The sequence below is a fragment of the Phalangium opilio genome, unplaced genomic scaffold, assembly GCF_054372755.1.
Source record: "Phalangium opilio isolate 3A_F unplaced genomic scaffold, DU_Popi_V2 ptg000013l_1, whole genome shotgun sequence".
Lineage (NCBI taxonomy): Eukaryota > Metazoa > Arthropoda > Arachnida > Opiliones > Phalangiidae > Phalangium > Phalangium opilio.
In genome coordinates this window covers 14,557,570-14,579,169 of record NW_028324148.1, presented here as the reverse complement: position 1 = coordinate 14,579,169, position 21,600 = coordinate 14,557,570, and the positions used below count along the sequence as shown (strand labels likewise).

Here is a 21,600-nt window from a genome sequence, read left to right as displayed (position 1 = left end):
TATTAGCTATATGTATTCGTACCTCCACCTATAGTTCTTATTCGATTTTTGCACGCTACAAAATAATCCCTGACAAACAGCGTAGCAGTTGTACGAATTCCCTATAGCGCGTAAGTGTGTTAATAGTGTTTAATGAAGAAGGTTCGCGTGGGTGCCATTCTTTTGTATCAATTTTCGTGTATGTATGTTTGTATTTAATGCCCTAATAAGTCAACGGCATAATTCCAGATCAAATATTTGTCGAAATACGGTTTTGTTCAAAGAGAGTCCTAATACTTTATCCGCATACCTTGATGAAAAGAGGCGAAAGGAATCCAACTCCAACGGGATTACGACTAATCAATTTCACCTGACAAACAAGTTCGCGATAAAATATGTAATAAATGAACTCAGATACACCATGGTTCATGCGCTAATACGATGCCCCTATTAGAGTCATTAACTATTGGTACACGAACGCGAGCTGATACTCAAACAAAGAATATGTATTCGAGAAATAGGATGCATTTTTCCATTAGGCTTAAGAACTCCTTTTCAAAAATCGTACCTCTAAATAGATCCTACATAAGTTAATGAACGTAAGTCTTCATCTTTCAAAGGCTTAACGTCGAGCCTCTGATAACGTAATTAATTCTCGGCTTTAGTTTAAACACATGACCCTAGATGCTCCCATATTAGAGGGGTGGGGTTTAAGTGCTCCACTATAGCTTCACAAAAGCTATTTTAGCTCCACCCTCGACGTTAACGAGTTCTGATTGGTTCCGGCCTTCGGCAAGGGTAAAATTAGACGGTATAAGATTAGTTAGCATGTTATGGACGACACATTTGGTTTCAAGGCCATCAAGGGTGGGTAAATATTTGAAACACGTCACAGGCACCACTTAACGCCAAGATACAAAGACTCCACATGCAGTGGCACTGGACACCTAGTCCTTGTTTTTCGCGAGACTGCAGCGCCAATTACCTGAGGTGGTAGTTTTCGAAATAAAACCAACAAAGCTTCTTTGAACCACGCCTTTAGACACGTGCCTATGACGTATTTCAAATACTTGGTCCCTAGCCGCTGCATTCATTACACACTCTTTAAAAAATTGAACTTATGGAAATAAACTTATAAACGTAATACCACTAAATCGGTACTTGTCAACACTACTTTCTTTGTTACGAGATTATACATTGGGTATCCCTACACTTAAGTTTCCAATGTTTTATGAAGTAAGCGTGAACGAAAAAAATGCAAATATTTTTAATCCCAAAAATGGGAATTTAAAATTCACATGAGGATTAATTTAGCTGAAATAAATCCCGTATTGAAATCATTAAGAACTGATTTTCTTTTGTCTATTAAAATGATGATCTACCTGCACTCATAAACAACATAACGGACAATAAGTATGACACTCGTTAAAAGACCTTAATGAAGCTGGGTTTCCACAATATCAACTTGTTATTTGACAATGAAAACTAGATTTCCCTATATTTTGAACCATACTTACACATTGATATCAGTTACTTGAGCTACTTGAAAATCGACTTTAGAACATTCTGGTAATTAAGTATTATACGCCAATTTTGAGTTTCACGTGAAACATTCTGCAATTTCAAGGATAAACATCCTGTTCTTAATACAAAAAAACTCGCCTAGCAAATAGCGTCCGCAAAAATGATAATACGTTATTTTTACAAAAATATTATCATAAAATCACAACGAAGTCATAAAATGAAACATAGAAATAAATAATAAAACTTAATGGAGCCGAATTTTTTCAAGTTTTATCACTAACACATCTTATACGATGATAATAATGTACGAGGTTAGAAATAATAACTCTTCTGTTAAATTTTAGTTTTTAATAAGAAACATAGTTTAAAATTCAAACAGTTACATATTTGTTACAAAAAAATTCTACTTTCGAGAACGTCTTCTCTGGTTCAATTTTATATTCGTTCTGATACTTATTTTCAAATTTTCTCTCCTTTCCCTACGATCGGTGAAAGTTTTCTTTTTATTTTGGCTTTACATAGGGTTTGGCTTTGTCATGCGTTTTTCTAGGGAAAGGGGTGATTTTAACTATTCTTAGAATACAGGTAAAATATTTCTCCAGAAGTATATAAATCGCCCTTCTTAGGGTTTGGTATTATAAAGAGTTTCTACAGAAGTATATAAATCGCCCTTCTTAGGGTATAAAGAGTTTTTCCAGGGAAATGGACGATTTTATCTATTCTTCGAGTACAAGTAAACTATTTCTTCAGAAGTATATAAATGTTATAAAGTGAATTATTCTAAAGTAAAGTAAAGATTCGTTGGAATTTCTTTGGAGTTCCAACACACTCCCCCGCCTATCAGCATGTCTAACTTGCTGATAGTTTATATAAAGTTCTAAATTTCTAATGGGCATAATAAATCGATTGGTCTACGTAAGGTAGACCCATGTGGAACTTTCAATGAACACGACCGTAATTTTCCATCGCGTCCTCGCATGGTGGCCTCTACTCGCGCTATTCGCCAGAGTTGTCTGGGGAGGTTATCATCTTTTATAAGAACTACATCTCCTTGTTTTATTTCTTTGTTTACTTGACTATTCTTAACTTGATGAGCTGATTTCAAGTTCAACAAATATTCATTCTTCCATCTGATCCAGAATTTGTTAATTAGGTTTTCGCGATATTTGTGTCTTTTTCGTAGTTCGTTTCCTTTGATGTTACGTTCTGCGTTTTCTATTATTGAGGGTAGAACAGTTAAACGTTTACCGACGAGGAAATGTGCCGGTGATAAGGGGAATGGTTCCCCCGCTTCGTCGTTGACATAAGTCAGAGGGCGTGAGTTAATTACAGCTTCAACTTCTGTGAAGACTGTCTCAAGTTCTTCGTAGGATAAGAAAGCATTTCCAAGTATTTTTCGGAGAATTACTTTGACGGAGCCTACCAATCGCTCCCACCATCCACCATACCAAGGCGCCCTTTCAACAATATACTTCCACGTTATTCTTCTTTCTGAAAAAAACTCTTTCATTCTCCCTTTGTCCAGTTTTTTCCAAAGGGTTTGCAACTCCTTTTCAGCTTTCTTAAAGGTTTTGGCATTATCAGTGTAAATTATTGAAGGCATGCCGCGTCTCGATATGAAGCGCCTAAAGGCGAGCAAGAAATTTAAGGTGGAGAGGTTGGATACTATCTCTAGATGTATAGCCCGTGTTGTTGCGCATGTAAATAGTGCTAGATATACTTTATTTTTCTCTTTCTTTTCCTTGACAAATAAAGGTCCGGCGAAATCGATGCCGGTGACTTCAAATGCTTGGTTCTTTATTACTCGATCCCTCGGTAAGGGTGCGGTTTCTTCGGTTTTGGGTTGAGTTCTCCATTTTCGACAAAGTAGGCAATCGCTTATGACCTTTTTCGTTTGTTGTCGACCCCTTATAATCCAAAAGCGTTCCCGTACTTGAGTTAAAGTGTTCGATAGACCCGAGTGGAGGGTTGCTAAGTGCGCTCTTTTTATTTGTAAGTCCGAGTAATAGTTACAACTAGGTAACACAATCGGGTGCTTTTCTTCGTAGGTGAATTCTGTATTATGCAGTCTCCCTCCCACTCTCATTATTCCGTCCTTATCGAGGAAAGGATTTAATTGCGCCAACTTGGAATTTTTCGAAAGGTTTTCCTTTTTTCTTAAGACGTCAATTTCTTCATTGTATTCTTGTTCTTGAACAACCTTAGTCCAGTAGGTTTCGCTTGCTATAATTTCTTCAGTCGTCAACGGCCCCGATTTCTTTTCTTCATTCACGCAGTTGTAAATGAATCTTTTGATCCATCCCGTAACTCGAGTTACTCTCTTGATGTTTCCATACCTTTTAAGGTCAAAGATTGGTTGTTGAATAAATCGGGGTGCGTTTAAATTCTGTGCCACAGTCCTAAACTTTGGTCTAAGGGATTCTTCTAAAATTTCTTCGATAGTGTGGTCCGGCTCTGGTTTAGCGTGAGACGGCCATTCTTCTTCATATGTTCGAAGCCAAAGTGAACCCTTCCACCAATTGTCATTTCTTCGTAACTTTTCGAGAGTTTCTCCTCTGGTCAACCTATCAGCGGGGTTCTCTATGCCCTTACAATATCTCCAATTTTCGGGTTCTGTACAAGCTTGTATCTCTTTGACTCTATTTGCAACAAATGGAACCCATCGATGAGAGTCCCCTTTAATCCATTTGATTGTCGCCATGTTATCGCTCCAAAAATATAATTTTGCGTTCGGGAAGAATTTCCTAACTCTATTGGTCAATCGCGTTCCTATCAGAGCTCCTAGCAGTTCTAGTTTCGGCAATTTAACTTCTTTTATTGGGGCAACCTTCGTCTTAGAGCAAACAAGTGATACTGAAATGTTTCCCTTTTCGGTTAAATATCTGACGTAAATGACCGCTCCGAAGGCTTTCTTGCTAGCATCCGAGAAACAATGCAATTGAGTTTCTATTACTTTTTCTTCTTTTGTTTCTTCCTGGAGGTAACGTGGGATTTCAAAGTCTTGAATATTGTGCAAGTCCACACAATATTTTCGGAATTCCCCCAAAATTGGTTCCGGTAAAGGTTCATCCCATTCCAATCCAATAATCCAAAGTTGTTGAAATAATATTTTCATTCTAATCGTGCTTGGACCTATGAATCCTAAGGGATCATAGATTTTGGCAAAGGTCTTCAAAACGCCTCTTTTTGTTTCGCTGATTGATGCGAGTGAATCGAGCAAAGATCTTGGTTGAAAGGAAAGTGTATCCAAACAAGTATCCCAAGTCAAGCCTAGAACAGTCGTGTCGTGAGAATCTGGTTTTCCATTTTCCTTTTCGATGCAACCTTCTTGTTCCCATTTGTCTCTCAGGATTTCGGAATTTGATCGCCATTTTCTTAGATTCATACCTGAGGCTTTCATTATCTCTTTCGCTTCGGTACAAAGTTTCAAAGCATTTTCTTCATTTGTTGCACCTGATGCTACGTCATCAACATAGGTATTATCATGAATCATGTCTACCGCTTCAGGATATCTTTCTTCGTATTTTTTGGCATGCATACGGACTACTGCTGCTAACGTATGTGGGCTGGAATTTAGTCCAAATGCAACTCTTGTAAAACGCAGGTGCATGATTTTTAATGGTTCTTTAAAGTTGGCTGGTTCTTCGAACCAGAGGAATCGAACGGCATTTCTGTCTTCGTGATTTATGATGATCTGAAGGAACGCCTTTTCCACATCTGCAGTGAAGGCTATCTTATGCAAACGAAACTGTAGTAGAATATCCAGTAAGTCGGGATTCAAGTTAGTTCCAGTGAGAAGACATTCATTCAGTGAAGCTTTTCCCTTTTCTTTTGATGACCCGTCAAATACAACGCGAAGTTTCGTCGTTGTTCGTTCGTTTCTTTCGACTCCCGAGTGGGGTAGGTAGTATACCCTTTCCCTAATGCTCATTTCTTCTTGTGGTACTTTCTCTACAATTCCTTCCTTCAGGTACTCTTCGATCACTTCTCGGTATTTTTGATAGTATGAGTCATTCTTCTGAAATTTTTGCGTCAAGTATTGAAGTCTTCTTAGAGAAGGAAAGTAGTTGTTCGACAGTTCTTCTTTGTTTGAATTCCAAGGGAGATTTACGGTATATCTTTCGCCGTCGTATGTGACGTGGTCTTGAAATTCCTTCAACGCTATTCTTATCATTTCGGATTTTTCTACGCATTCCTTTTCCGATACCCCCATAGATTCTAGCTGCCAAAACATCTTGAGTTGTTTTGTTAGTTCTTCTTCTTTAGTGGTTTCTTCTGTATAATTGATTTCTACTGACGAAATTCCTATCAATGATACGCAAGTGCTAACGCTAGATGCTTCTACTGGTCCATGGATAATCCATCCAAATATGCTTTGGATCGCTACTAATTTTGACGTAAGGTAGATGGTATTCCCGTTAATGACTTTCCAATAGTAATCTGCGCCTATTAGTGCATCGAGTTCTTCATTGTTTCTGTTTCCTTCAAGATTTTTGTCCGCTAGTATTAATCCCCTAGCATCCATGTCTCTTCTTATTATTTCTCCGGGCGTCTCAAACGTGGCTGTATTTATACTAGGGGTTTCTACTGCTTCTAGCTCTAAGGTTTGACCATCAAGTAAGCTTCGCAAAGTGACCTTAACCTTTCTTCGAGTTACGAGTTTCGGTTCTTCTATTCCAAAAACATGGAGCTTTAGATTCACTTGTCCTACCACTGGTAGATCTAATTTTCGTGATAGTTCTTCTTTAATGAAGGAGGTTTGACTACCACTATCCATTAGAAGTCTTATTTCTCGAGCGCTGTCATTTAAGCCATGCGCTTGAGCTCTGGCTGTTTGGAGCAAAATTGTCCCTTCTCTATTTTCTTTCAATACTACAGAGTTACTGCCTATTTCTTCTAGGTTAGCGCTCTCTTCTACCATTCTATTTTCTTCTTTCCCCTTGGGGTTTCCTTTTTTCTGACAAACCGCTGCGTGATGCCTCCCGTTACAGTCGTTACATTTAATAGCCGATTCGCAATTCTTTGCAAGATGACCCGCTACTATGCAAATATAACATCTACCTAGCTTCTTTAAAATTTCCTTCCTATCTGTCACGTTTCGAACTGTCTTACAGGTTTCTGATTTATGGTTACTTCTTTGGCAAAATAAACAAAATCCAGTATTTTGTATCGAAGCTGCTGTTGCTAAAGCTGAAGACGTAGTGTTCAAGCTAGGTTTATTTGTATTCTGATATCTATGACTTTCTTTAATGTTAGGCTGGGGTCTCAAGCTAGCTCGGCTTTGATTCTGCAATTTTGACGGATAAGCGGTATCTTCTATGGGCTTCGATTTAAATGAGAGAGCTCGTTCCCTACTCTGTAGGTCTTTTCTTAGAAAGTCCATTAGTTTTTCTAAGTCTAATTCTTCATTAACATCTGCCAGTCTACTAAATTCAACGTTAATGTCATCTGGCAGTTTGTTTAAAATAGAAGGACAGATAATCACTCCGTAATTTTCTACTGCTCTTACGCCTAACGACTGAAGGCTTTTCACTTCCGTTTCGCAAATGTCAAAAAATCTTCTATATGAAGTTAAATCGCTCGATTTGTGTAAAGGTGACAAATTGTTTAATTTTGAAATGTGAGCCGTTTCTAAAACATCTTTTCTGCCAAATCTAGTTTCTAGCTTATAAATAGCAGCGTCGTAATTAGCATCCGTCAAGGAAAATCCGTATATAGAATTCGCCGCCGTTCCTTTTATTAAGGTTTTTAAATAAGAAAATTTCGCGGTCTTAGTTAATGTTTCATTCTTATGTATAGCATATTCATATTGAGACCAGAAATCTGACCACTTGGTAAAATCTCCATAAAATGGAGCTAATTCTAATTTGGGTAACATAATACTATTACTTTGTGGGGCAGGTAAATAATAAGTTACTGGTACTTGCGGATACATAGTCTGACTTCCCTGATATGGCGGTATAGGTACTTGCGGATACATAGTCTGACTTCCCTGATATGGCGGTATAAATATTCCCGGGTTACTTGGTGGATTAATCACAGTTTGTCCAAACACTGAACTTCCCGCGGTTTGGGTCGTATTTACAGTTGCTGGTCCTGGTACGTTGCTTGCAGGAGTTGTCTGAGTTGGTGGTGGCAACGGTTGATTCTCTGATGTTCCTGCCGTCGAGGTCCACCTCTGCATCGGAATCGTCACTGATCTCATCGAGGGTGTAGTGTGTTCGGTTTCTTGTGCATTACTTATGTAATGCGTTAATATAGTACGCGCAGTCACAATATCTTCTTCACATTTCTCGCGAGCGTCTATTTCTTTTTCTATATCTTCTTTCGGAAGTAAGCGGTATATTGTTTTATCCATTTTCTTTATGATGAATTCGTGCTCAAGCAGTTGAGACATCATAACCTTCAGTTTTATAAGACTGATATTTGGATTCTGAACTTCATTTTCTATTTTCTTCAATAAATTTGTTACTTTTCTTCTGGTTGAAGTTCTGGTTGATTTCGCTTTTTCTAGCTTTTCTTCGTCCGACATCTGGTCGCTTTGAGATTCTTCGCTGTCGGCATTTGATTCGTTTTCATGTTCTTCTGTCTTGTCATTTTCGTTATCTGCCATTGTAACTGTTTGAGTTCGTATTTTAATTGTCCTCGTTCTTCTTCGTTCGTTATAAATGTTCGGTCGAGAGAGCTTATACACTTCCCGTTCAGTTCTTATATTCAACAGCTCCGCTTATACACGGCCCGTTCAGTTCAGAATTTCGCAAGTTCCGCTTATACACGTCCCGCAATAATCCTTTCGATTTACGCTTATACACGTATCCTGGTCACGGCACCATAACACATCTTATACGATGATAATAATGTACGAGGTTAGAAATAATAACTCTTCTGTTAAATTTTAGTTTTTAATAAGAAACATAGTTTAAAATTCAAACAGTTACATATTTGTTACAAAAAAATTCTACTTTCGAGAACGTCTTCTCTGGTTCAATTTTATATTCGTTCTGATACTTATTTTCAAATTTTCTCTCCTTTCCCTACGATCGGTGAAAGTTTTCTTTTTATTTTGGCTTTACATAGGGTTTGGCTTTGTCATGCGTTTTTCTAGGGAAAGGGGTGATTTTAACTATTCTTAGAATACAGGTAAAATATTTCTCCAGAAGTATATAAATCGCCCTTCTTAGGGTTTGGTATTATAAAGAGTTTCTACAGAAGTATATAAATCGCCCTTCTTAGGGTATAAAGAGTTTTTCCAGGGAAATGGACGATTTTATCTATTCTTCGAGTACAAGTAAACTATTTCTTCAGAAGTATATAAATGTTATAAAGTGAATTATTCTAAAGTAAAGTAAAGATTCGTTGGAATTTCTTTGGAGTTCCAACAATCACAAACAGAGGTTACGACATTGATATAAGGGGAAACCTTGCTTTCAGTTACTTCTATATATGCAGCACACTAAAGAGGGGGCTAGAGAAATTTCCTCCCCCGCTTCTTAACTTTAACTGCGCATGCGCTTTAGGGAAGGTTGCCAGTATATTGTTATAGATAGTTTTCACACATGGAGAATTCATACCATTTACACCAGGAGGCCGGGCTACCAGGATGACAAAACCTGTCTGCTTTTGTCCTCTAGGTAAACTGGCCTCCTACAGTGTAAATGGTAAGAATCCTCCATGTGTGGAAACTATCTATTAGCATCTCCTATCAGGTTTGGAACTGAATCATTTGAATCGAACAGAACTACAAGGTTTTCAGTCTGTTGTACATAGCGATTGAATCGCAAACGTCTCAACGTGCTGGCAACACTTCTCCGTAGACTATTTGAGTTTGGTTTTATATCACCACTGCCTAGTGCAGAGGCATTAATCTAATTAGCTTTAATTAAGGCTGACCCCGATTTCTCAATATGTTCCACAATTATAAAGTAGGTTTTCAAAATATAAATAAAACAATATTCTTAATTAGCTACGTGAAACTATTGTTAAACCAAAATCATAGGAAAACTGTAACAAAAACGAAGAGTCAATATAGACCAAGTAAAGAGTTAAAGGTAAATGCATCCCATGGAGTATGTATTTCCGAACAGGATAAACAAAAAGATATTTGCTATCCTAACACATTAACAGATTACATTCATCCATTTACTACCTCCTCCCACGCGAGTCTAATTTTAAACAGCTAGTTCTGAAATTGAATTTTGAATTACCTGACTCCCATCAAAAGTTTATAGATAAAAACGAAAAGTATCATTCGTTCACAGTTCCCAGCATTTGGCTGTAGACGCAATGTAAAATGGGAATCAAACTACCCTCCTCTCAAATCTCAACCATTACACGAACCAACCAATCAAAGAAGAGCTTTTTCTTTGGGTGAAGGTTTATAGAAAATAGAACTCCATGATGGCGATCCAAACTTTAAAGCAAATGTCGGCTCCTTTGGCGCCCCTAGCATGGTGGCTAATCTTCTACACACCAATTTTACCTTGCCAAAGGCTTAAACCAATCAGGACTCGTCCACGTGGGCCAGTCAACTCCACCCCTTGACTATGGGAGCATCTAGCGGTGTTGGTTTAAACTAAACCACAGCCGAGACTTGCTTTCATTCTTGGTACTTCAGGAACCTATTCCACACACGTTCCCTTCTCTACTGTCGTGAAGGTAATCATACACAAGCAGGGGTCAACACTATTCTGATTCTAAAAGGGGTATACTTTCATTCTATCTGTGAACTTTTGACCTCATGTTTTCTGTACCCACAAAGCAATAGATTTCTCTAACATCTACAGAGTTTATAAAATTAATTTTCCGATTCTTCTAATTAAGTACTAAATTTTCAGGTAGTCAGTAACAATAAGTAGTTAAGAATTGAGAAATTACTGCACGTTAGGTTAGGTTATGTTACATTTCCCAATGAGACTGCGCCTACAGCTAGAACTAAAGTAGAGGCACTACCTGCCTCACCATGACAGGTAACCAAAAAAATCTTCGAAAATTAATTACTAACTTTGTCTTCATTGACTCTGGTTCCATAATGCGGAAAAGGAACCTCGTCGAAGCTGAAAGCATCTTTGCACGTCTTTATATTACGACCAAGTTGAATATTGAAAACCGATAGCCTTTCTTGGCGTGTTTTTGTCATAATTGGATGTCGATATTTTGTCCGACAAAGACTTCCCGGCTTTCGTTCCGGGCGCCAAGAGTAAAAATCAAAAAGTGCGGAATTTACTTTAATAGTTCACGCTTAAGTGCCCTTCCTTTCGAACTGAGAAAAACGCCTGTTCCCGCCGCCAACACACGAATTCGGATCAAACTCTAAATTATGCCAAGGCGCGAACCTGACTTATAACCCATAAGACTATTTTAATTGTAAGTCCTAATAAGTGACAGCTACGATCAAATACAAATAGAAAAATAAAACCAAGTGATCACTGAGGATGTTAAAGACAACCTTCCGTAAGTTGTCCATTTTATGACGTACACCAATCTTTTCCTCTTAATTATAGCAAGAAGTGATATCTAGTTTATTAGGGAGTAGGTATAAATTCGCCATATTTCCAGCTTTATCTCCAGTCCAATCGTAGCCTGTCCGGAGTTAATTCCCGCCGCCTCTAAATCACAACCAGCAGCATCTTATTGGTTCTTGAAAACTCACGTGAGTGCGACGCGAATGACGAAAATTACAGTCATATTTGTCCGACTGAGGAGAGGCAGCGAAATAGCCCGGCCTCCTTTTACGTCCCCCCCCTTGTATTTTGAAAGAGGGACTGGGACTATGGCGCGCGAATACTTAGGCATCTTCTACCGTCTCCCTAATAAAATAGATATCACTTCTTGGTTATAGCCTCTCTTATTTGGTCTATATAACCATTTCTACTTTTGAGGCATTTATCTGGAAATGTCGTGCAATCGTTCTTGGTTCTTGGAGATCATCATAGATTCCGTAGTGCAACACCTAGTACCTGGTAGTTGGTTTGGCCTCGTACTCGCGTTGGTTTTTCCCCTTATAGCAGCCCTTGACTTAACGTAATAGATTTATGGTGTTAGAAGTACTAGAGACTAAAAGGCCGGATTGTCGCCGGTTAAAAACTTTTAATATTAATGAGCTAATTAATCGACGCTTAAAATCTCAAACGCATCCGCGACCAACTACCAAAAAATGGAAATTTAACAGAGAATAAATTCTGGGTCTTGTTCGCATTTATGACATGGCGAAACTAGCTAAGTCTCGGTGTAATTTACATTCTTCACATGAGCCTTTGTGATCTATTCTTACTCATGCACTATGTGCACTGCAAAGACTTTTAAATTAAGTGTGTAAAACGTTAACTTACAGACAGGTAAAGGTAAGGTGCCGTTCAACGTTGTTCATGGTCCGCAGTTGCTTTCACCAATTATAAATAGTACTTTACTGGACTTACACCGCTTTGTTGTAAAACATTTGTTGATTGCCGAGTCGCGACTTCTAACCGAACACAACGAAACCCGCGTAACAAAATGACGAAAAAGATTCAATTTCGCATTCAATTTTTAGGTTTAAAAAAATCTTATCTCTTTTGACTCGATTGTGTTAGGCCAAAATAGACATTAAGACCTATTTTCTTCGCTTCAATTCATTGTATTAAATTATTCGAAAGTTAAACCTATTTGCCATTTCGACCGTGAAAAAGTGTTGATCAACTGGTGTTGATACGCGATGATACGCCAAGTGATAACCGCCTCATTTAAGAGATTGATTTTTTTTAAATATGATTAAAATAGGTCTACTGACTAATAGCATAGTCTATTATTGGGGAACCGTTTCACCTTGCTTCGATAATGCTTATGCCTTTTTCCATTGGTTGCTAGCAATCTGCCACCAATATTAAATACATAGATGCATTTAATGAAATTTTACAGCTACTTTCTCACTACAAGAAAATTACTCCATAGAAAATACCAATGGAAACTGCATTAATATTACACATAATGTGCACGGTAGGGGCTAGAGAAATTTCATCCCCAGTTTCTTAACTTTAACTGCGCATGCGCTTTAGGGCTGCCAGTAATTTGTTATAAGAGCATCTCAGGTTTGGATCTGAATTAACTGAATCAAATAGAACTACAAACTTTTCAGTTTGTTGTAGATAGCGGTTGAATTGCCCTCACAGATGACTGGCAACACCTCTTTCAGACACTTATATACTGGTAGAATTTGGTCTATTTGAAAAACACTCCTCAGACTAACGGTTAGATATTGATAGAGTGTTTTCTTTAAAATGGAATAGGCAACTCGAAAACCACATTAATCCTTGTTGTTTGCACTTATTGGCTCTGCCTTGCAAGAGATTCATTGCTTCTACGAAAGCCCCCTTCCTTTGCTATGAGTGTCATAATGTTGCTACGTTAATTACTAAAGATATGATATCTTGATCAGAAATCCAGGAATGTCAATTATGTCATATGCGTAACTGTTGAACGTAGATGTAGCAATATACAACTGTATCGTAAATAAAATCAATATCAAATTTAATATCGATTGAATATTTTCAACATGACTCCCATGACTTCCATGAATAATGACGTAGCCTAAGTAAACCCATGTTGTAACATGATCATCATGGTACAAATGTCGTTGAAGATGAAGTTACATTGGTACTGAAATCCTCACTACCTAACACAGATGGCAATGAGGAACGATCCCGGTCTAGCCTAGAACCCATCCAAGAGCTAAAGGTTTATCGATTGGACCTTACCATCCAAAGCCTTCCAGCTTTGTCTACCCAAAGTCATATTGATTACCACCATAACGCAAATCGATAAAGCTCGCAGCTCATAAGGAACGTTTTTCGTGGGACTCTTGGTGCCTCTTGCACCCCAATTTTTTACTACGTCTGGGTCCTTATTGATTTCAAAAAAGTTGCCGGATTAGTTAAGGCATCTGTGGTTCAGTGGTAGAATATTCGCCTCCCAAGCGGATGACCCGGGTTCGATTCCCGGCAGATGCAAGTTATTTTGTCCCCAACAAGTCACGTGTCTGATCGTTGGTAGTTCAACCAACAGATTACACATTAAGTTACATTTTATTCAATGTGTTCGGTGATGTATTTAATCTGATGTGGTTTAAGTACAAAGGACAATTACATACATTTAGAAAACATCTAGAGTAAAGTTTGCATTTAATTGACTTGAAAAATTAAATTAACATTTTACAGACAAACTAGACAAATTGTAACGACTACATAAATGATGGTAAAACAGTGAAAAAATATTCGATCGAATATTTTGGAAGTTCTGCGCCATTCTGAGCTGGGTTTCTGAGGTGCTTCGGTTTCATTTTCATTTGTACTAGATGTATTTGCATCGTTAACGGCGCATAGCATGAAATCGGGCACGAAACTGGCAATGTTAAGAAGAAATTCCGGTGGATTGTCTTGTTTCTTGGAAGCTGAACTCAGTATTACCGTCTCCAAAATAAAAATTCCAGCCATACCGCAACATGTCGCCAAGAATCGCGCTGACAACAACAATAATAGATAAGGTGGTAATACCAAAAATTCCCAACCAGGACTTGGCCAATAAATAAAACTAGATGTAATGTCCAAGAGGAGATGTAACAAGGACGAAGGTAAGTGTCAAGTGCATATAGAGTAATGTCAGTTCTACATATGCAAACGTCATACCCTTCTATCTCTTAGCTAAGTGTCATCCCCCTACCAGGCGCGAACAGTATCCCTTCTTACAAAAGCGCGCCTAGAGGAAGGGATACACAGTCTACTCCCCCCTCTACCGACACTACTATATTGCCTACCTCATAAAAACACTCGGCAATTGGTGGGAAATGCAAACAGATAAACCAAAGAAGGGAAGGGGATTACAGACAGGTTTTTCGTCGAGTATTTAAGGTAAGTTTGAACATTTAGACCTAGTTATTTAATTAACCATCTTACCCAATAATGGTATTTCGTTTCCACCAGGTAGCTTGATCACGAGACTTAGCAAATTGACCACTACCATCCAGAAGTTAGCCAGACCAACTGCTAACCTCGGAATGGAACCTAATTCCAACCAAAAACCTACAAGACATCCGAATTATAATTTTTTTATCTTCGTTAACGGTAGGTAAATAAAGAAAGATGCTCTTACACGCTAGTGTGACCAGGAAACTCGCGACAATCGGCAGAGTCCAGATTAAACTGTAGATGGATGCCCTTCGTTTGATGAGAAACGTATATTTTACCGTGTGATAAGAGGGCTGGTCCATTTCGTCAAAGTAATATACTTCGGTGTCTTGTGAATAGCCAACAACGTCCCACTTGGTTTGTCTAGTGAATTCCTTTTTATTTAGATAATTGAATCTGAAAATAGAAACATCATCATGGCAAAAGTGGAATCTACTAGATTCGAAATTGGATTAAAAATTGACTTACCCAGGGTTAACACGGAGGTGTATAGCATTGCTACCGTGAGTCCACGAACCAAATTCGAATATGCACGAATGGGTGTCAAAAGGATAATATTTGTAGTTGGTCTCACACGGAACCTCGGCTACAATATTTTTAACGACACGGACGGTACCAGAGTAATAGACGTGAACTAGAGTTGGTTCGTCTTTTTCGTTCCGACCAGTACTGAAAAACGTTTCATTACAGTTATAACTAGCAGCATAAGTTTATAAGATATGTTCCTTCTATAAGTATGGATGCACTTCCTATATAAGTTCGTAATGCTACTGAGAGACTTACAGCTCGAGCTAGTTCGAGGGAGAACGACAAACGAAAATTGAAGTCCTACACTCGGTGGTTAATTTTGCATGACTTCCATCTTCCTTAGTCTGCATTACTAAGCCCCCTTTGACAGCGCCTCTACAGGCGTCGTTTTACCTCGAATCTATGACCTACTTCACTCACTTCATGACAAGCTCTCGGTAACCAGTGACAAACTTATGAAACATAACTTATGAACTAATGCTAGCAGCAAAGGCGCCCGGCGTTTTCCGTCATCCCGTCGTGACCTTTTTTATCACTTTTTCGGGCGCCATTTTAAAATATGGCGGAAAACCGATTCTCAAAAGACAAAAGGCCCGTCTTAAGTATAATGGGAACCAGTGTACCAAATTTATGTGAAATCGGAGGTTTTTTTACATTTTTGGCCGCCATTTTCTCAAAATGGCTGCGGATGGGAAAGTTTTCTTTCACCACGTTCCTACTACTTGAAAAATTTCAGCCTTGTAGGTAAAGTGTTTTGGACTGGGCTTTGATTATCAATCATTAAGGACATGGACTTCGTCTTATATTGATTGAGCGAAAACGAAGAGCTAATCACTTACTTGTAAAAGAGGACAATGTCCGGAATCCAAATTTGATCAATGGTCACATCAAAGGTAGTTAGGTTCTCGTGTTCAATAGGATTCCAACTTAAATGTTCGTCTCGCCAAAACTATCAAATTTAAAACAAAACGGGTTCCTTTTAATGTTTCAATGAAAGTTATCAAATACTTGGAGGTGGTTCAGCAATTTGTGCCGGAAGTTTGATCCTAAGTTTACATACCATAATTTCGTAACCATTAACCATAAGCTTTTCCGTTTCTTTGTTCTATTAAATTTAAATAAGATTACAAATATTTAATTAGATGTGCCAGATACATTTAAACAGAAGTTCACTTCGAGAGAAGTGTACCACAAAACGGAGTTATTGTAACATGATTCTTCCCAACATCATTTTACATTCGGAGCAAGGTTACTAAACCGAATCACATAGGCGATAAATAGTTCCCTCATCATTACTCTATTAGCGAAGGCTTAACTATTTGCCAAAGCGCATGCATGCGCTTGTGTGTTTTTGTCCCCCATCAAGACAATCAAGGGTTGATTACTGAGGATTTAGTACCAAACAGTTATAGAATTCACCCTAGCACGGTGCGATGCCCATCTAAACTTTGTTGAGCGGGAGAGCAAACAAAAAGGGCAATTCCCTCGCCAGGGAAGAATCATGTTACATAACTGAAGTATTAAGAGAATACAGAGTGTCATCCTTCTATTATTATCCCCTTCGATTATAATTTAGCAAAACTTACCAATTCAATGATAGTATGTGGAAAGATCATAACACTAACATACGTCGTTTGGTTTATGTAAGCTACTGGTCTGACGCGTTTGTCGTAATTTTGCAACAATTTATTTCGTAAAGTCTCTTCCGCCAAATTATCTGTAATTTAAATAACATGACCGCCGTTAAGTGACTATTTTACACGTGACAAACATAATACTAACCATTAAAAGCAATCGCGTTCATTAGGACAATTAATAAGTTACAAATTAATAATAAGAGCTTCATAATTCAAAAGTTCTATATTGAGGGTTGCATTCAAATGAAAGACTGAATTACGATTTACAAAAACTATTTCACATACACCCACAAATTGTAACGAGATCTTTTTAAAAACTCGCCCCCTTTGTCAACTTGTACCAGATGTATATAATACTTCTCTTCGAGGGAAGTGTACCACCATAAAGTGGGAGGGGTAATTGTAACATGATTCTTCCCAACATCAGAATCAACATTTGGAGTGCACAAGGTTACTAAACCGAGTCACATACGCGATAAATAGTTCCCTCGCATCATTACTCTATTAGCGCTGCTTAACTATTTGCCAGGGCGCATGCGCTTGTGGATTTTTGTGCCACGTCAAGAAAATCAAGGTTTGTGGGTTGATTGCCGAGGATTTAGTATCAAACGGTGATTATAGAATTCACCCTAGCACGGTCGGATACCCATCTCAAGTTTGATGAGCGGGAGAGCAAAATAAAAGGGTGGGTCAACCTGGAAGGAATCATGTTACATAACTAAAGTATTTGAGGATACAAAGTGTCACCCTTCTTCGATTATCCGCTTCTGCTAACACGTATAGTAGGGCTGTGCGAATAGTGGTTTTTCAAACCGAATCGAATACGAATCGAATAGTAAATCTCCTATTCGAAATCCGAATCGAATACTCGTTCAAACGAATATTACTCGTTTTCAAAAATTCTGGTTCGAGTACTCGTTTTATTTCGATTAATCGGTTTTACCAGACGAATATTCGTTTCAAAGCGATGAATCGTTTCCTAAATACACGTAGCAGTCTAAAAATATTGTAGTTCCACATAGAATGGAATTATTCCTAAGACTGAGTAATTGGTGAGAGAAAAACAAAACATCGCGAATTGCGCAATCGCAATGAAATTCCATAAACGAAACAGCTTCATATATGTCATGTGACCACAGTCCCTCCCATTTCCAATCGAATTCTCGTTTTCTATTCGAATTTAGCCCATTGGAAGCGGTTACTCGGTTTAGTGAGCTGTATTCGTATGTAAATCGGTTATTCGAATTTCTTTTCGAATAATCGTTTCAAAATTCGAATACTCGTTTTTCTCCAAATGGCAAATTCGATTCGTCGAATCGAATAATCGATTCGAATTAAACGAATACTATTCGAAAATTCGAGTATTCGCACAGCCCTAACGTATAGATTACGAAAATTTGTCAAACTTGAATAGTGATGTGCATTTAATAGACTTTGGAAATTAATAATTTACAGACAAAGGCGACAAATTAAAACGACTACAAAAATGATTTTAAAACAGTGAAAAAATATGTCATCGAATATTTTGCAAGTTCTGCGCCATTCTGAGCTGGGTTTCTGCGGTGCTTCGGTCTCATTATCATTTGTATTACTGGGTGTAATTTCGTCTTCAACACAGCATAACAAGAAACCGGGCACGGAATTGGCAATGTTACTTAGAAATATAGGTGGACTGCCTTGTTTCTTGGAGGCTGAACTCAGTATTGCGGTCTCCAAAATAAAAATTCCAGTCAAACCGCAATTTGTCGCCAAAAATTGCGCTGATGACAAAAAAGGGCTTATTAGTAAAGATAGAGTAAAGGATTTCCGTCGCTTAACCAATTAGTTATACTAAGAAGCGATATCTTGTTTATTAGGGAGAAGGTATAACTTCGCCACATTTCCAGCTTTATCTTCAGTCCAAACGTAGGCCCGGAGTTAATCCCCACCGCCTCTAAATTACAACCAGCATCTCATTGGTTCTTGAAAACTCACGTCAGTGCGACGCGCATGACGAAAATTACGTATTTTCCGACTGAGGCGAGGCGAAATAGCCCGGCCTCCTTTTACGTTCCCCCCCCCCTTGTATTTGAAAGGGGGACTGGGACTATGGCGCGCGAATACTTAGGCATCTTATACCTTCTCCCTAATAAACTAGATATCACTGCTTGGTTATACATTTATTTTACCATCTTACCCAATAATGGTATTTGGTTTCCAAAAGGTATCTTGATCACGAGACTTAGCAAATTGACCACTACCACCATGAAGTTAGCCAGAGCAACGGCTAACCTGGGAATTGACCCTAATTCCAACCAAAAGCCTACAAGACATCCGAAGTTGAATGGTTTGTTGTCATTAACGGAAAAGAACTAGGATCTTACATGCCATCGTTGTCAGGGCGCTGACCACAATTGGAAGAGTCCAAATTAAACTGTAGGTGGATGCAATTCGCTTAATTACCAACGTAAATTTAAGAGTATGATAAGAATAGACAAAATTATCCATTTCCTCGTGGTAATAAGTTTCGATTTCCTGCGAAGATCCATCAACATCCCATTCGTTTTTGATAAGCCTTTTCGTCACACGAAATTCTCTAAATTTGGAAACAAAATTGACCAAATGTACCTTAACAATAACAATAGACCATTGCATTAGTTAATTGCAAAGAAACCAACTCACAGGGGCCGGACTGATATCTTAAGTTTTTCCCCTCGCACCAAGAGGCAACGCCAGACGGAACCAGAGTTCACCGACTGGAACTGCCTCTAGCGATGCTTCTTGTGATAACCCAAGAAGATGCCCCACCCCTGTGGTCTTTGTTTCTCTACTGGAATTAAGGCAATGGTCTATATACTTGAAAAATGTATTCAGAAAAATGATATACAACATTGTCTGAAACATTATCTTATCAATCAGGACATGTAACGGGTAATAACTGTCATATCAAAAGTATATATATATATTATAGCAAAAAGTCTTGATTTTTCACTTTGTATGTGGTTGCCAACTTATAAACGTAGCAGACTATGCAAGTAGAACTCTCGCTCAATCACGGGCAGTTTCACCTTTTTCAGTTCAAATATATAGTTCAAAATTTATATTTTGATCTTAGTAATCCAACGCTTTACCGCTTGTTCATTTCATTGGGTGCCTATGCTAGCTTTCTTCTCAGAATTGGAAGTGTAGCCTTGAGTGAGTGACTGGGGTAGAAAATTTGGGGACCGGGTATAACATGGCACTCTGTCGCGAGCTTGATCGACACTTTTTGTTTTAATATATAAACCTTTGGTAATATAGCTTTGAAAAAGAACGCTTTTTCGAGCTCTTGCATTTAAGACTTGACTTACGGACTTTTAAATTGGAGGGATAAACGTTCGCTACCATGAGTCCAGGAACCAAATTCGAAGGTACACGAATGGGTGTCGAAAGGATAGTACTTGTAATTAGTGATACAAGGAACTTCGATTATACTGGAAGGTAAATGATGAATCTCTCCACTTGATTTAACATGAACTACAGACGATCGGTCTCTCTCGTCGCGACCAGAACTGCAAATAACGAAAATTAAAAACTAGTTGAGAACAATTAAGTCTTCAGCCAAACTCAATATGGTCACTATGTTAGACAAAAACGAGTTTTCCTTTGTTGACCAATTGATGGTGTTACAAAACAGGGTAGTAGAACCGAAGTACAGATGCGCAATTTTCATTACAGTTTATAAATTATGATTAAAGCATTTTAGGCATGACCCCCTTAATTGAACTAACATTGTGTGTTCAGTTTTTTATTTAAATTTAAGAAGTCACACCTAAAACACTCCAATGATCATAACTCGTGTTATGAACGCTGTGTATATTGCTTTCAAGAATGGTTATTTCACGTACTCGTCAAACAGAAATATGTCCGGCATCCAAATTTGATCACGGGTCATTCTGACGAAAGTCAGGTTCTTGTGTTCAATGGGATTCCAGCGTAAATGTTCGTCGGTCCAAACCTAGCATATTTAAAACAAAACAAGTTCAGATACCATTCAAGTAAAGCGAAACGCATCGATGCAGAATTAGAGGTGGATCTCATGAAACTGTATTGTTTAGGAAGTGTTTATGATCGTCGAGAAATTTACATTCCAAAGGGTCGTTAGGCCCGTTTGTAATGTTAAACGAAAATTGTCACACTTTTAGGGTTAGCTTCTCACAGAAAAGCCATTATTAAGGCCAGGATCTACAGAATTATACGTACAAAATACTGGACAGCGTATGTTTTTAGTTTCTCCGTTTCTTGATCCTATTTTAAATTTAATTCACATTAACAAATTTTGGTAATTAAGCGTAAGGTTTTAATTAATAATTTTACCAATCCAATGATTGTAATGGGGTACAATAGAACGTATACGTTAGTGGTTTGGTTAAATTGAGCTACAGGTCTGACACGTTTGTCATAATTTTGAAGTAATTTATTTCGTAACTTATTTCGTAACGCTTCTTCGTCCGAATCTTATCGAATTTAAATTAAATTAAATTACATTATCGGTTAATTACAACGCAAAATTATAATACTTACCATGGTCAGCCAATACGTTCGTTAGAACAGTCAGAAAACAATAAATAAACAATAACATATTCATAATTAAAAAAACACTGAGGAGCTTTTGTAAGAGGTTCAAATTAAATTGGGAGCTTGAATTATGATTTATGAACGCTATAACTGGAAATGGAAACACTCTTAAGTTGTAACGTGATCATTTTAAAAACGCCCCCATCGTATTAAGTAAATTTAGATTTTCTTTAAATTCATTTTGTAGTGTCTTTTACTTTTGCGCGTATGTTAAGAGAGGCAAAAGTAATGTACCGATCCTTTACGGGTGGCTGGTTTACTTGTGACTTGAGAGAAACACTATATTTTAAGTTATTTAATATTTCTCGTTCGACTTACTATTTCGTGGTTGGTGGCACTCATGGGTGGAGTAATTTCTCATATTTTCGCAATTAAAGTTAATTTTGCTTCGAAGCTGCCAA

General features: G+C 37.9%; 3 protein-coding genes and 1 non-coding gene across 4 annotated transcripts; 1 reads left to right on the top strand and 3 right to left on the bottom strand.

Moving 5' to 3' along the window:
- Positions 1-2,380: 2,380 nt before the first annotated feature.
- Positions 2,381-8,116, bottom strand: LOC149709429 (uncharacterized). The gene has a single exon (XM_089864030.1). It carries the CDS (start codon positions 8,114-8,116, stop codon positions 2,381-2,383), a length of 5,736 nt encoding a protein of 1,911 aa, XP_089720156.1.
- Positions 8,117-13,413: 5,297 nt separating this feature from the next.
- TRNAG-CCC (transfer RNA glycine (anticodon CCC)) lies at positions 13,414-13,484 on the top strand. The gene has a single exon. It is a non-coding gene; the product is annotated as a tRNA-Gly (tRNA).
- A 154-nt stretch (positions 13,485-13,638) lies between these two features.
- LOC149709427 (acetylcholine receptor subunit beta-like 1) lies at positions 13,639-16,634 on the bottom strand. Its single transcript, XM_089863618.1, has 6 exons — positions 16,027-16,634; positions 15,806-15,915; positions 14,907-15,107; positions 14,623-14,834; positions 14,427-14,552; positions 13,639-13,993 (listed from the first exon to the last, which is right to left on the bottom strand). Exons 1-6 carry the CDS (start codon positions 16,048-16,050, stop codon positions 13,686-13,688), a joined length of 981 nt encoding a protein of 326 aa, XP_089719744.1. The 5' UTR covers positions 16,051-16,634; the 3' UTR covers positions 13,639-13,685.
- On the bottom strand, positions 16,519-21,203 carry LOC149709426 (neuronal acetylcholine receptor subunit alpha-7-like). Its single transcript, XM_089864029.1, has 9 exons — positions 21,146-21,203; positions 20,939-21,078; positions 20,811-20,869; positions 19,933-20,133; positions 18,967-19,178; positions 18,780-18,905; positions 18,196-18,363; positions 16,596-16,683; positions 16,519-16,525 (listed from the first exon to the last, which is right to left on the bottom strand). Exons 1-9 carry the CDS (start codon positions 21,201-21,203, stop codon positions 16,519-16,521), a joined length of 1,059 nt encoding a protein of 352 aa, XP_089720155.1.
- Between the last annotated feature and the right edge of the window lie 397 nt (positions 21,204-21,600).

Coding starts and splice junctions, on each gene's coding strand:
- LOC149709426 (XM_089864029.1), bottom strand. CDS start 21,203: ATGTTATTGTTTATTTATTGTTTTCTGACTGTTCTAACGAACGTATTG. Junction 18,906..18,966: donor CGCCCTGACAACGATGGCAT/GTAAGATCCTAG, acceptor GATGTCTTGTAG/GCTTTTGGTTGGAATTAGGG. Junction 16,684..18,195: donor TGAAGACGAAATTACACCCA/GTAATACAAATG, acceptor TTTAAATTACAG/ATAATTTGGCGGAAGAGACT.
- LOC149709429 (XM_089864030.1), bottom strand. CDS start 8,116: ATGGCAGATAACGAAAATGACAAGACAGAAGAACATGAAAACGAATCA.
- LOC149709427 (XM_089863618.1), bottom strand. CDS start 16,050: ATGGTTAATGGTTACGAAATTATG. Junction 15,916..16,026: donor TTAATGGTTACGAAATTATG/GTATGTAAACTT, acceptor TAAATTTGATAG/TTTTGGCGAGACGAACATTT. Junction 13,994..14,426: donor AAACGAAATACCATTATTGG/GTAAGATGGTTA, acceptor TGTTGTTGTCAG/CGCGATTCTTGGCGACATGT.